Source organism: Nymphaea colorata, chromosome 6 (genome assembly GCF_008831285.2).
Source record: "Nymphaea colorata isolate Beijing-Zhang1983 chromosome 6, ASM883128v2, whole genome shotgun sequence".
In the NCBI taxonomy this organism is placed as follows: Eukaryota; Viridiplantae; Streptophyta; class Magnoliopsida; order Nymphaeales; family Nymphaeaceae; genus Nymphaea; species Nymphaea colorata.
In genome coordinates, this window is record NC_045143.1 from 8,978,812 (window position 1) to 8,991,606 (window position 12,795).

Here is a 12,795-nt window from a genome sequence, read left to right on the forward strand (position 1 = left end):
GAATCATATGTATTATTGCTTGTATTGAACATCGCATGTGGCTCCTTTAAGTCTTTCAACCTGTGTTGATAAAAAACATGTCGTAAAATATGCACATGTCCAGTCTTTGGATTGTAGCAGTGATAGCCTTTATAATTCTCTGCATAACCCACAAATCTGCACATAACAGCTCGATCTTGAAACTTATTTTTCAAGGAAACATCCATGAACATAACAGATGCATCCAAAAACACTTAGTTCATCATAATTTGGCTGTTGTTGATGTAAAATAAATAATGAAGATTTTCCTTCAAGTATGGATGGTGGCAGTCGATTAATAACATGAACAACAGTATGAAAGACTTCAATCCATAAATTCATGGGCACACCTGTGTTATGCATCATACTTGGAGTACTTTCAACTATGTGCCTATGCTTTCTTTCAACAATACCATTTTGTTGTGGTGTGTGTGGACATGAAATTTGTCTAGTGATCCCATGATTTAGTAAATATTCAGTAAATTCATTTGAAATGAACTCACCACCACCATCACATTGGAAATACACAATATTATTAGAGTATTTGTTTTGGACAAAGACATGTAATTGAGTGAACAAGCGGAAAACCTCTGATTTGCTTTTCATAAAGGTAACGTTTGATGGATGAGAAATACACTGTTCAACGAGAAAAAAAATTCAAATTTTTTAAAAAATTTCCTCCCCATCAAATAAGGGAAGGAAAAAGTGACCGTTGAAGGCATTTTCAGAATTTTTTTTCCGCCTGAGAGTTGGAAAAAAATTTCTGGAAATATTTTTTTGACCGTTACGCTTCTCCTCTTCGCGTTTGAGGCTACCCTCGTCTTCCTTTTCTCATCTTCATCCTCCATCGCTGCTTCACGCTGCTGCTGCCTCAACCCCCACCACAGTCGATTCTTCACAGTATTGGAGAAGGACCACATACACAGCGCGCAGGAAGAAAACAGACACAGAACAGAAGAGAAGAAAAACATACACACAGAGAGAGGGAGAGAAGAAAGACAAAAGAAGAGTACAAGGAAAAGAAATTGAAACCCTCCATTTGGTTGAGGGTTTCTTCAATCAAAGTTTGAAACCTTCGATTGACTAAACCCTGGACGAGGGTATGAAAAAATCCCTCGCCGAGGGTTCTGAATGATATTAAAGAACCCTCGACAAAGGTTCTGAAACAAAATCAGAACCCTCATCGAGAAGTTCTGAAAAGATTCAGAACCCTTGCCGAGGGTTCTAAAAAAACCCTCGACGAGGGTTGAATTCTAAAAAAAACCACAACCCTCGTCGAGCGGCTAGAGCGCGAGAGAGTGAGAGACAAAGAGAGACTCACCATTTGCCATGCTTGCATTCGAGCTTCCGTTTGAGGTCGGGATGAGGTCAGGATGAGAGAGAGACTAACCATCACACCAGTTTGTCCAATTTCTAAGGCTTGCCTGCTAATGTTGGTTTTGACTGGATGCAGCCAGTTTTAGTTCTCCTTGTAGGGGAAATGAACTCAACGTCGTGAATATTGAACCACCAATCCAAATCCACTGCTAGTCTTAAGACCAGGATTGACCTGGTCTAGCATTCTAGGTTAGGCAGGTAGTAAAATTTCCACATTCCTATACTCTACACAAGGTTCTATATAGAAGCACGGATCCTTGGTTATTTGCACTATCAATATGATAAAATTTTAGCACTTGACTGGACAGTAAAAAAATTTGAAAATTGTTGTTTGAGCCTGATTAACTTTGTGACGAGTTTAAGCGAAATCCTCCACTATTCCGAACACATTTTATGGTTTCATTGTCCTTTTTTATGGTTTCATTTTGACCGTTACCTCCGCCTCTTCATCCCTCGCTCGCCTTCTTCCTCCCTTGCTCGTTCTTCCTCCGCCTCCCTTCTGCCTCCCTCTTTCCCTTCTTCCTCCCTCCGCCTCCCTTCTTCCTCCCTCGCTCCTTCTTCTTTCCTCTGCCTCCCTTCTTCCTCCCTCACTCCCTTCTTCCTTTAAACCTCAAAATATAGTTCTTTTCCATCAAATTAAGAAATATATTTCTGGAAATATATTTCTTAGTCATCACACACACATCAAAATGAGAATCGAAAAGATTTTTCCCATTCTTTTTTTCCAAGAAATATATTGTCAGAAATATATTTCCAATTCCAGATTTCCAGCCCATCAAACGTTACCAAAGTGAATCCATGTGTAACGTGAATAAGAATCAATGAAAACAATATAATATTTGCTCCCAGAAGAAGAGGAAATAGGAGCAGGCCCCCAAACACCAGAATATATGGTATCAAATAACTTCGAAGCTCGCTTATTTATTGATTGGAAAGGAAGAGCAGAACTCTTACTAATATGACAACTTGAGCACATGCTAGACTCATTGATTGGACTTATGTAATAGTAGTCCGTTTGCAACAAGACTTTGAATGAAAGACCGACTACAATGGGCTAAACGACCATGCCAAATGAATGGTATTGACTTCATTATGACTGAGAAAAGATGAATATGAATCTCGACTTGGACACCTTTGGAGCTTCTTCAATGACGTACATGTCTCCTTTGCGAACACTCTCAGCGAACGTCTTCTTGGTTCGAGCGTCCTTGATATAAACAGAAGAAGGAGTAAACTCAACAAAAGAAAGAGTATCATCAATAAGTTTTGACACAAAAATGATATTTTTCTTGACATCTGGAACAACAAGAATGTTCTTTAAAGGTATGGAGGAATGAGCCTTGGATATGTGTGCATTTCCAATATGAGATATTTTTTGATGGGAACCATCTTCTGTGACAACTGAGCCTTTAGCAAAATAAGGGAGAGCACTAGAGAGCTTACTTGCATCATCAGTCACGTGAACTGCTGCACTAGAATCCACATACCATTGTCCTTCCTTGTTTTGCTTAAGATTGACTTTGGACAAAGCTGTCATTAACATCTGCTGCACATTAGGAGAAATGTTTGATGCTGCTATCGTGTTCGACATAGTTCACCCTACTGCCTTATTGTCATACCTAACCAGTTTTCCTTTATTTTGGGGGTTATGCCAACATTCTGACTTCACATGACCTCTCTTATTGCAATAAAAACAAGTAGGTATTCTTCGTGGTACATTTGCTTGTGCATTTGTGTTTGGTGTAGGAAGAATACCTCTCCGCATCCCTGCCTGCATGTTCCAAACTCTAGGACGACTTCCTTGCAAAGCATGGGTGCCAGTGACCAGCACATTATGACTACTAGAAGGAGGTAATTCTTGTCGCTGTATACGACTTGCTTCATGCTGAATCAATTTTACTTTTAAGTCTTCAAAAGAGGGAAATACAATTAATACCTTTAAAGCAGTGCAGAAAACATCAAAATCTGACCCCAATTCATTCAGAACCTGCTGTACCTTGTCCTTGTCACTGACTGGGTGCCCTATGATTGCAAGCTAGTCGCTGAAATTTTTGATTTCATGTATGTACTCCAAAACTAAGGGTGTTTCTCGCTTGATATCTTGAAATTGCCTCTTGAGTTGCAGGAATCTTGCTTTTGATACTTGAGAATACGTGGTAGCGAGTACATTCCGTGACTCAAGTGCTGAAAAATCATCATCAACGCCCGTCAGAATTTCTTCAGATAATGTGGAGGTGATATATGCAACAAGAGATTGATCATGAGCCATCCACGTCTCATATTCAGGATTGATTTATGCAACGGTTTCTTCAACTTGTCCTGCAGCATTTTTCACCTCTCGCATGATCCATTCTGGTGGCGCACCTGTGGTGCCATTGAGATGTCCATAGAGACGGTGACTCTTGATGAAAGAAACTATTTGACGTTTCGATGTCAAATAGTTGGTATGGTTGAGCTTTTGTGAGATGAGTTGAGAGAGGAAACTGGACGACAAGATGGTGGAATTGTGGTTGTGATCCATAGTTACAGTAATCAGAAAACAGAGGGAAATGTAGACATCAGGGATTAGGGCAGGCGATAACAATAAGAAAATAGAGATAAAAACAGAAATTTTGGGATTAGGGCGGACGGCAGGGATTAGGGCAAACAGAGATAAAACAGAAATTTTGGGATTACGCTAGACGGCAAGGATTAGGGTTAGGTGACAGAGGTTAGGGCAGAAAACAGAGATTTCAGGATTAAGGCAGAAAAACAGAGATTAAGGCAGAAATTAGAGATTCTTACCAGACATTCTCAGTGGCAAAACCTGCTCTAATGCCATGTAAGATTTTTGATATGTAACACCAAACCATATTTGTTATCATTATATACTAATCACAATTTAGTATACAAACAAAGTACACATAACAATATTAAAAATTACAAGTATGCCACTGCCCATGTGTGGTTAAGATGAGTTGGGTTGGGTCTGATCTGACTAGGCCCGACCCATATCTTAACAACAATCTCCATGGAAGTAGTAGTCACTGCATGATACCGAGCTTCTATTGAGGACAAGAGGACCTTATTTTTCTTATTGCATCTCCATGAGACCAGGAGATTACCTAAAAATATATTTGGTAGTGGAAAGTCTATTGTTATGGTCAACCGAATCTGCATCAATATAAACAATCTTCTGTAAGGAGGAAAAGGAGGATAGAAGTAATTTTTTTTTTTTTTTTTTATGGTGTTTTTGATATATCTGATAATTTTCATCATTGCTCCCATGTGGGCAAAAGTGGGGGCTTGTTGGAACTGGATTGCAACACAACATGTGGAATGTCAGGTCTGTTAATGGATAAGTGGGTTAAGGCTCCAATGTGTTGCCGATATGCTGTTGGATCCTCTAGAATTTCTCCATCATTTATGGTCTTTACTCCCAACACCTCAAGAGTGTACACTGACTTGTCATTAGTGATTACAAACTTGCTTATAATATCACTAGCAAATTTATATCTGAAAGCAAGTATTCTGTTTTACTGTAAGCAACTTCAATATCAAAAAAATAGGTTAGATAGGCTAGATCAGTAATTTCAAATTCATTCTTTAGAAGACATTTAACTTGTTTAATTCATTCTACTTAATTGCTGGTAATAGTCACATAATCAACATAAAGTAGTAATATAACCAAACCTACAGAAGATTTTTTGACAAACATAGTATCAAGTTGTCTTCTGGCTTGTTTCATACCATATGTTGCCTTTATGAGGTGAAGTACTTTCCTCGTACAGATATCAAAGCTAGAAGGAGTATTCATATACACATTTTCATTCAAATCACTATTCAGAAAAGCATTTTTGAGCATATTCCTTATCAACCAACCTAGCCTTGTATCTCTCAAGATAATCATCACTCTTAGTCTTAACCTTGTAGACCCACCAGCATCTGATAGTCTTAACTTTAAGTAACAGTTTTTTTTATTCAAAATTTCAAAAATTTATTGAATTTATAATGTTTCTTTTAACAAGGTTTAAGATTTTTATGGCATGGTACATCATATGACATTGCATATCTTGTTTTCAACCCAATTAGTATGAGTTAACATTTGCCTTTTACAACATTGGCTACAAGGGATTTATAAACTCAAACTCAAAATGAGAGTGTTTCAGCCTCCTTTTCTTTCTGCCAGATCCATAGCATGCAATGTGTACAGTATGAGTATTTAGTATTTACACCCTGAAAAGATGAAACTAGTTGCAGGAGAATACTGCAACTGTCATGTCTATACTACATGCAATATGGAAGGATATATATTCAACATTGTTTATGAGTTATGACCTTTAAGTGGTAGGCATTTGGGCGGTTATTTTTTAATCTCTATGTCTTATAAACACACCCAAATAGGCGCCTCACCTGCATCAGCATTGTGCGATGTGGATTTGGTTGGGGTGTCACACTTGGCCTTGTCAATGCGAATCAGGTGCCGCTGACTGCACCTGCCATTTTCTTTGAAAAAAAAAGAAGAAAACTTACTTCACTTTATGCTTCTTGCATCCTCAGCCTTCTCTGTCTCTATGGCGACCGAGCCAGAAAATAGTAGCAACATCTGGCACCCTTTTCTCTCTTTTCATCTCTTGTTTTCCCTTTCTATTTCTCTCTCTCTCTCTCTCTCTCTCTCTCTCACTTTCTCCTCTATCTCTTTCCTTTTCCCCTCTCTTGCTCTCATTTTTTTCCTCACATTTTCCCATCCCATTCAGTCACACACAATGCTGACCCTCTGTCTTCAAGTCACCCCTTCATGTCCTTTGAAAAGTAAAAAGATGACACCTTCAAAGATGACACCTTGTAGGCTTTTTAAAGGAAAAACTTGTATTTTATTTAATATAAAATTTTAGAGCTAGATTAATGTAGCCTTACGACAAAATTTTATTTTCAACAAAGAAAGAGATGTGGTGTACACTCACACATGCTCACCCTTGTAGCATAACCATTTCTTTTGAAAATTACCACACTTGCACATGCACACCATACACCTATGTGACATAGTTCAATCTTAGGTGTCAAAATTTTGGGGGGAAAAAGTTTCAGTTTGCTGTCATTTTTTAGTTATTTAATGTCATTCATTTGAAAAGGAGGTGCGTTACATAAACCCGCTAAATTTGGAGGCATACATTTAAAATGTTATCTGCCAAAGTCTTCTTAACATAGATGTAACATATGAAAACTGTTTCAGACTTATGCTAGTATCAGCGAGTTTGTTTAGTATTATAAGCATGTAAAGCACCAGATGCATGTCATGCAATCCTATCTATGTATTCATGTGCTGCATTTGGTTTATACTTTTTAGGTGTTTATTATTGCTTTTTTGGTTACTTTTTGCAGGGTTGCTATTCAAGTTCTCATTACAGATTTTTATCAGCCTTTCTTTTGACAAGGATGTCCTGTTCAAAACTAATCTCTTACTCAGCAGCAATGGTAGTGAAGTTGCTACTGAAGATCTCCTGTGCCTTCAAGACGGCTTCTATGTTTGCATGCATATCCAGCTCCACTAATAAACCTCAACCTCTTAAATTGGATGTCACCCTCCCATCTTTTCAAGATCTAAGATGGAGCTTTTCAAGATTCCTTTACTTACTAGATATACAACTAGAACGACATATTACTACGTAAGTGATCTCTCTCCCTCTCTCTCCTTCTCTCTCAGAAGCAACAGTTATCATGACCTTGATTGTTGTGTTGCTCACCAGCCTGAAGCATTGTCAGGTAGTGTGGATCATTTCCAACTTCCAAGCTGTTTCTTGCTGGAATTTGAGTTAATGCTTTCTGCTCTGAATGTCTTTCCAAGGGACTGTGTCTTTTATGTAGTTCTAGCACAAATCTTTGTTAAGAGGATGTGCATCTATTATTTTTATTTTTTATCTGTCAGTATGTTTGTATCTCGTATTTTGTGTTTATTCTGATTTTTTTTATGGCCAAGACTCAAACTTACCTCCTAGGCTTCACCTAGTTCTTTTGAAAACATAGAATCCATCTCTGGTATGTGTAGATGCTCACTAGACACAGTTCTGTATTTGCTTAATTTGCTGTTAGGAATTGAACACATTCACTGCCGGTGCAAACCTCAAGCTTTGTTATCTGTAAGGCAAATGGAATGACATATGTGAAATCCATCTCTTTTGCAGCAGTGGTTATTGGCTTCTGGAGTACTAATGCCTAAGGACTTTGACTTGATAGGCTCTAGACTTGTAACACTCTTTGAAATGAGTTGTATGTTTGTATTTTTTTTGGACTAACTTTCAAGGAGCTTCAGGGGGGTACGTAGTCTTTTTTTTTTTTTTTTTTTTTTTTTTTTTTTTTTTTAATGGATTAAGTTTCTGAAGTTTACATAGGAGTATGAAATTCTGCATTTGGTGTTTGCTTCTGGCGGTGCTTCTGTGTTAATTTTCTTTACGTGCTTGAAAATAGATTTGAAGGAAAACTAACATCAAACTTTGCAGATTCTTCTAGTTATCAATTTCATTTTGATTCCATTTTGTTTTGGATAATTGAGCTCTAGTTGAGATCAGCGTGATTGCTAATTGTTTTTCAGGTACTTTATATTGCTGATTGTTGCATGCCTCACATTTGTTTTCATTGGAGGAATCCTGTTCTACAAGTACAGGTACATATAACCTTTGCACTTTATCTTTTCGAACTGGTACCCTTCAAGCTGGAACAAATTCAAACTTCTTGTGCTTGTTTTGGTCATCCAATCGTGTTGGTGCAGTAATTTGTGGGCTTTACGAAACACCAGTTAAGTGTCATGGTTGTTGTAGTCGAGAGATAACCACGGTCTTGTTTTCCTGAACTGTTCGAACCTTTTACATGTCAAGCCAGTTAATAATTGTGTTATATATGAGCTTATCTTTGAGACATATATATGTAAATGTTATGTCACATGGACTCACCAAAACAGCAGCTGCACTTGCATCAACACTACTTGGTTGTGAGTGCACCTCCAACTCATCACCGGGTGCGGTCAAACCACGTCAAGGGCATTCTTGTCCTCTCATTTTTTTTAAGAAATGATGCTTCTGTTGTTCAGTTCTTGTTTTCTGTTTTGTTGCATCTGTTATATTATTTTTAGTATTTCACTGCATATTTTTGCAGTTTAATACTGGATATGTATTTGTGGGAGACAACCTTATATCCTGGAGAAGCAAAAAGAAATGTGTGGTGTCAAGATCTAGTGCAAAGCTATGTCTCAAACTGCCGCTGAAATGACTTGGGCTAAATCCATGCTATCTAGCCTATGTGTGTCAATTTCTCTTCTCATGAGGTTGTTGTTGAAATCAGAAAGTTTAGGTTTAAGTTTGGTAGTTTTTTTATTATTGAAAAGTTAGAGTCTTCTTTTGTCATTTTACAACTTTATGAGTCTCTCTTGTGTAAAGACTCCAGCCGATCCCTAATCTCTCTTAAGTAGAGATTAGGGTACGATAATGAAAATGACCTTTTCCGTCTCTCTCTCTCTCTCTCTCGTTTCTTCCTCCATTGTTCAGCTTGGTATCAGAGCTGGTGGACTTCTGATTGGCTAGGGCGGTGGTGCTCTTCTCTTCTCTTCTCTACTCTCACGTGTGGAAGCACATCTAAGCTCTTTAGGCAGGCACATCTGATCAGCCTTGTCTCTCATATCCCAACCTAGGGTTTCTTAAAACCCTAGGTCGATGCACACTTGAAGTTGTGTGGTGGAGCAGCGCAGTTGAAGGCATGTCGTGGTGTTGGTAAGTTTGAAAGTATGTCGTTTGGTGGAGCAGTTGAAGGTATGTTGTGCTGGCAAGTTTGAAGGTATGTCATATGGTGGCGCAGCATAGTTGGAGTCGTGATGGGCAGGCAAGTTTGAGTTTTCTTTTACTGTCTTTAATATTGTGCAATGAAGCAGCAAAGTTGAAGTTTGATATCATGTTGAAATGAATCTGAAGTTGAAGTTTAATATCAAGTTGAAATAAATCTGAAGTTGAGATTCTATGACTGAAAAAAATAGGTGGCTGTCGTTACCAAAAATTGTCTCGTTTGCTCTTTCTACTCAAGACTGCTTGAAGAAGTATATAAACCTGTGCACGTTTGCTGTTTTGTCTGCTCAAGTTTGTGTGAAGGAGGTCTCGGTTATTTCTTGTGGGGTGTTGTTGTGCATTGGTGATATATGGAAGGGGGGACTGCATGTGATATAGCTGATTCCTGCTTTGTTTATCAGCCCCTTTGCATGACCGATTAATTGCAAATAGGACTGTCTTTTATGTGTTCTACCTGCTGCACAATTTTTATTGTAGTATTCTTGTTCTTCTACATTAATTCCTGTTGTGGTTCATTATGGCTGAGAACAACAAACCAGAGGGTGGCAATGATCATAAAGGAGCTGGAAGTCCCTTCTCCTATGGATCTACCATCAAGTTAGATGGACACAACTATGAATTGTGGTCTAGGTCCTTTATGCTGTCAGTCAAAGGACATCGAAAGAGGCATATAATTGAAGAGGATGAACCTATTGACAAATCAGGGAAATACATGACCTGGAAAGAGGACAACATCATGGTTATGTCTTAGATTATGAACAACGTCCAACCACAAATTGCTTCTACTATTACTTACTATACAACTGCTAAGGAGATGTGGCAATTCCTGAGGCAGACATATTCACAAGACAAAAATGTAAGTAAAATCCTTCAAGTTGAAGAGGAGTTGCACAATCTTCGACAGAGAAATCAGGATCTATTACAGTATTTTGCATTTGTTAAAGCGACCTATGAGAGATTGAAATTCCCGTGCCCTCCATGCAAATCTTGTTATAAGTCACACTTTGAACCTACCATGGTTGCAAAGTTTCTCGCTGGTCTGTCTCCTGAGTATGCAGCTGCCAAGGATCAAATGCTCACTGGGAGTGAAATTCCTGATCTCACTAATGCATACAACAGACTTAGTCGTCTGGCTATTAGCTTGTTCCAACCAGCGGGTGTGACGTCGGCTTTTGCTCTTGCTGTGAGCATTTGATCCTCCATTGTGGGAGTAGTTGACTCCAATGTGGGAGATGCTGCCTGAGCAATTGCTTTATGTGGAGGAGCTAAAGAGGGTGGACACTTGTGCTTGTCCTAGCACCTATCCTCCAGATGACCCTTTTTGCCACAATAAGTGCATTGAAGTCTTCCATGGCCTCCTGTGCCTTTATCTTGGCTCTACTATGGTTGGGAAAGATAGAGCCACGTTGACAGCCTCCCATGGCTACTGGAGTTGACAAAGAGGAATCATTAGGTGTTTGAGGTAGAGTGACTGCAAGGCGGTTGACTGGTTGAGCGATTGTATGCATCGGCCAAAGTATAAACCTTGGCACCTGTAAGCATTTTCACCTTAGCCACTGCATAATTTGGAGATAACCCTGATAAGAATCTGGCCACCATGGTCTGCTCTTGATGATTTTTTTGACATGTCTTGCACCCAGGCAACCGAAGTTCGGTCTTTCATGGACTTGACCGAGAGATAATACTGCGTAAGACTTTGCTCTCATTACTGTAGCTGAAATATTTCCTGCTTCACCCTCAAAATCCTAATGGCATTCTTGTCATGTGAGTATGTGTCACGTAAAAACTCCCACATATGTTTGGCAGTGGTACAATACTATAGCCCATCAGCAATATGTTGCTGGATGCTGTTCATAATCCAAGCCATAATTATACTATCGCTTTCTTTCCATGTAGCATATTTTCCTACTTTTTCAACTGGTTCCTCTTCAAAAATAATATGATCCTTACGATGTCCAACCACAGACATCATGAATGTACGAGGCCATCTCTCATAATTGGAATCATCTCATTTCATGGATGACCCATATGGGAAGGGGTTTGCAAATGCTTTATACTCTACTGAAACATCACACTTAGAGGTCTGTGTGGACCACCAGCCAAAGCAGAATTAATAAGAATGGTCCAAAAACTATAGTCGACTGTTAGATGGAAGCCAAAAAACAAATGATTAAAGATAGACCCACGTCAACAAGAATCTGGTCTAGTCTCTTCGGATGTCTCTCGAAAAATGACAAACCAACTGTTCAACTTCTCGACAATAAACCAGAAAACAGATTAGCATATAGTTTTCAAGACGACACCACTACCAAAAGGGAACTCTTGACATGTGTAACCATCTTGAGGATCGATTAGAACACTGAAAAACAGGGAAATTGGATCTTGGTTCAGTATTTGGTTACTTGATTAATGACCGACGCCAGATCAGAACCATACCACTTCGGGCGACATTCTTCAGACTTCATTAGATCAGACAATATCAGATTTATTGATTAGAGACTCAACCTGAGCAGCAACTTTATTGTCTACAATCGGAAGTGTGCTTCAAGAGACCACTGATCAGGTCCACGAGACTTCAACTCAGCATTGAGGCTGATGAAATTTGAGTCCACGATACGTGCTTGATCCTGCTGACTCAACACCATTGATACTTTTGACAAGGCACCAACTGACGTCCATATTCACCAACAGAAATATGACAACAAATGACTTAACGACTTGGGGTATCTGATGATTCTGATCATTGTTACATTTCAAGTAGCGGTGATCAGTTCCCTACCTTCTGACGCACAGTGCCTCCACATGCTCCTTAAGATTCACTTGTAAACCTAGATGCTGGATGAAGGATGAGGGAAGACGGGATAGGGAGAAAGGTGAACTCTCAAAACCTGAACGTCGAGTAGTCCCAGGGCAGACGTGCTTTGATACCATGTTGCAACAGTTTTTGAGAGAGAAAAAAACGTTATTCATTGACCCTAATCCTATGTTAATATAGGACAAGGGAACAATCAAGAAATTTACATAATAAGTCCACACACTAATTAGAAATAATAAAGAGAGGCTTATAAAAATAACACTTAACTCCTACCATCCTAAACTATTTACTAAAAGAGTGTCCACGATAATCAATATTATAACTAACATGTATTCTAACCATTTGCCATTACCCAATCCTAGAGGTGATCACAATTTCCATGAGCATATTTGACCATCTGCACCTTCTTAGTGGATAGCATGTGGGGACAAAAATGCTCCAAGTTGTGGAACTTGGAGTATATTCTGCGACAAACAAGCTCCTTTGCACCAAATCCATAAACTCGACATTTTGGTCTTGGATGTGCTGAGGAAAGTAGGCTTCCAATAGCATGTTAACGAACATTGCCCAAGTGATATTTGCTTCCCCCTCAAATTTGATCTTGCAAATTTTTTCCAGCAACGACTTGTAACATATCACAGGCGATAAATGTCATCATCAACCTTCTGATTATGATGAACTTATAACATTTGGAACATCTTCTCAGTTTTTGTCACTCCTTTGCATCTGCAATTTTCTTCATTTCTGTAAAGATAGGAGAGTCCTGATCGGCTGATC

General features: G+C 38.9%; 1 protein-coding gene across 11 annotated transcripts in view; it reads left to right on the forward strand.

Moving 5' to 3' along the window:
• Positions 1-12,795, forward strand: part of LOC116255452 (putative ion channel POLLUX-like 2) — a 58,909-nt gene that overhangs the window by 8,523 nt on the left and 37,591 nt on the right. For 10 of the 11 annotated variants that reach the window (XR_007573592.1, XR_007573593.1, XM_050078282.1 and 7 more), the window contains 2 exons: positions 6,757-7,040; positions 7,964-8,035. Coding sequence is in view for 9 of the 11 variants with exons in the window: in XM_050078282.1 (XP_049934239.1) it covers positions 6,757-7,040; positions 7,964-8,035 (356 nt within the window). In the remaining 2 variants the exon portion in view is untranslated. Of the gene's footprint in view, positions 1-6,756; positions 7,041-7,963; positions 8,036-8,912; positions 9,244-12,795 lie in introns of those variants that run through there. The other variant, XM_050078283.1, reaches the window with a different exon arrangement.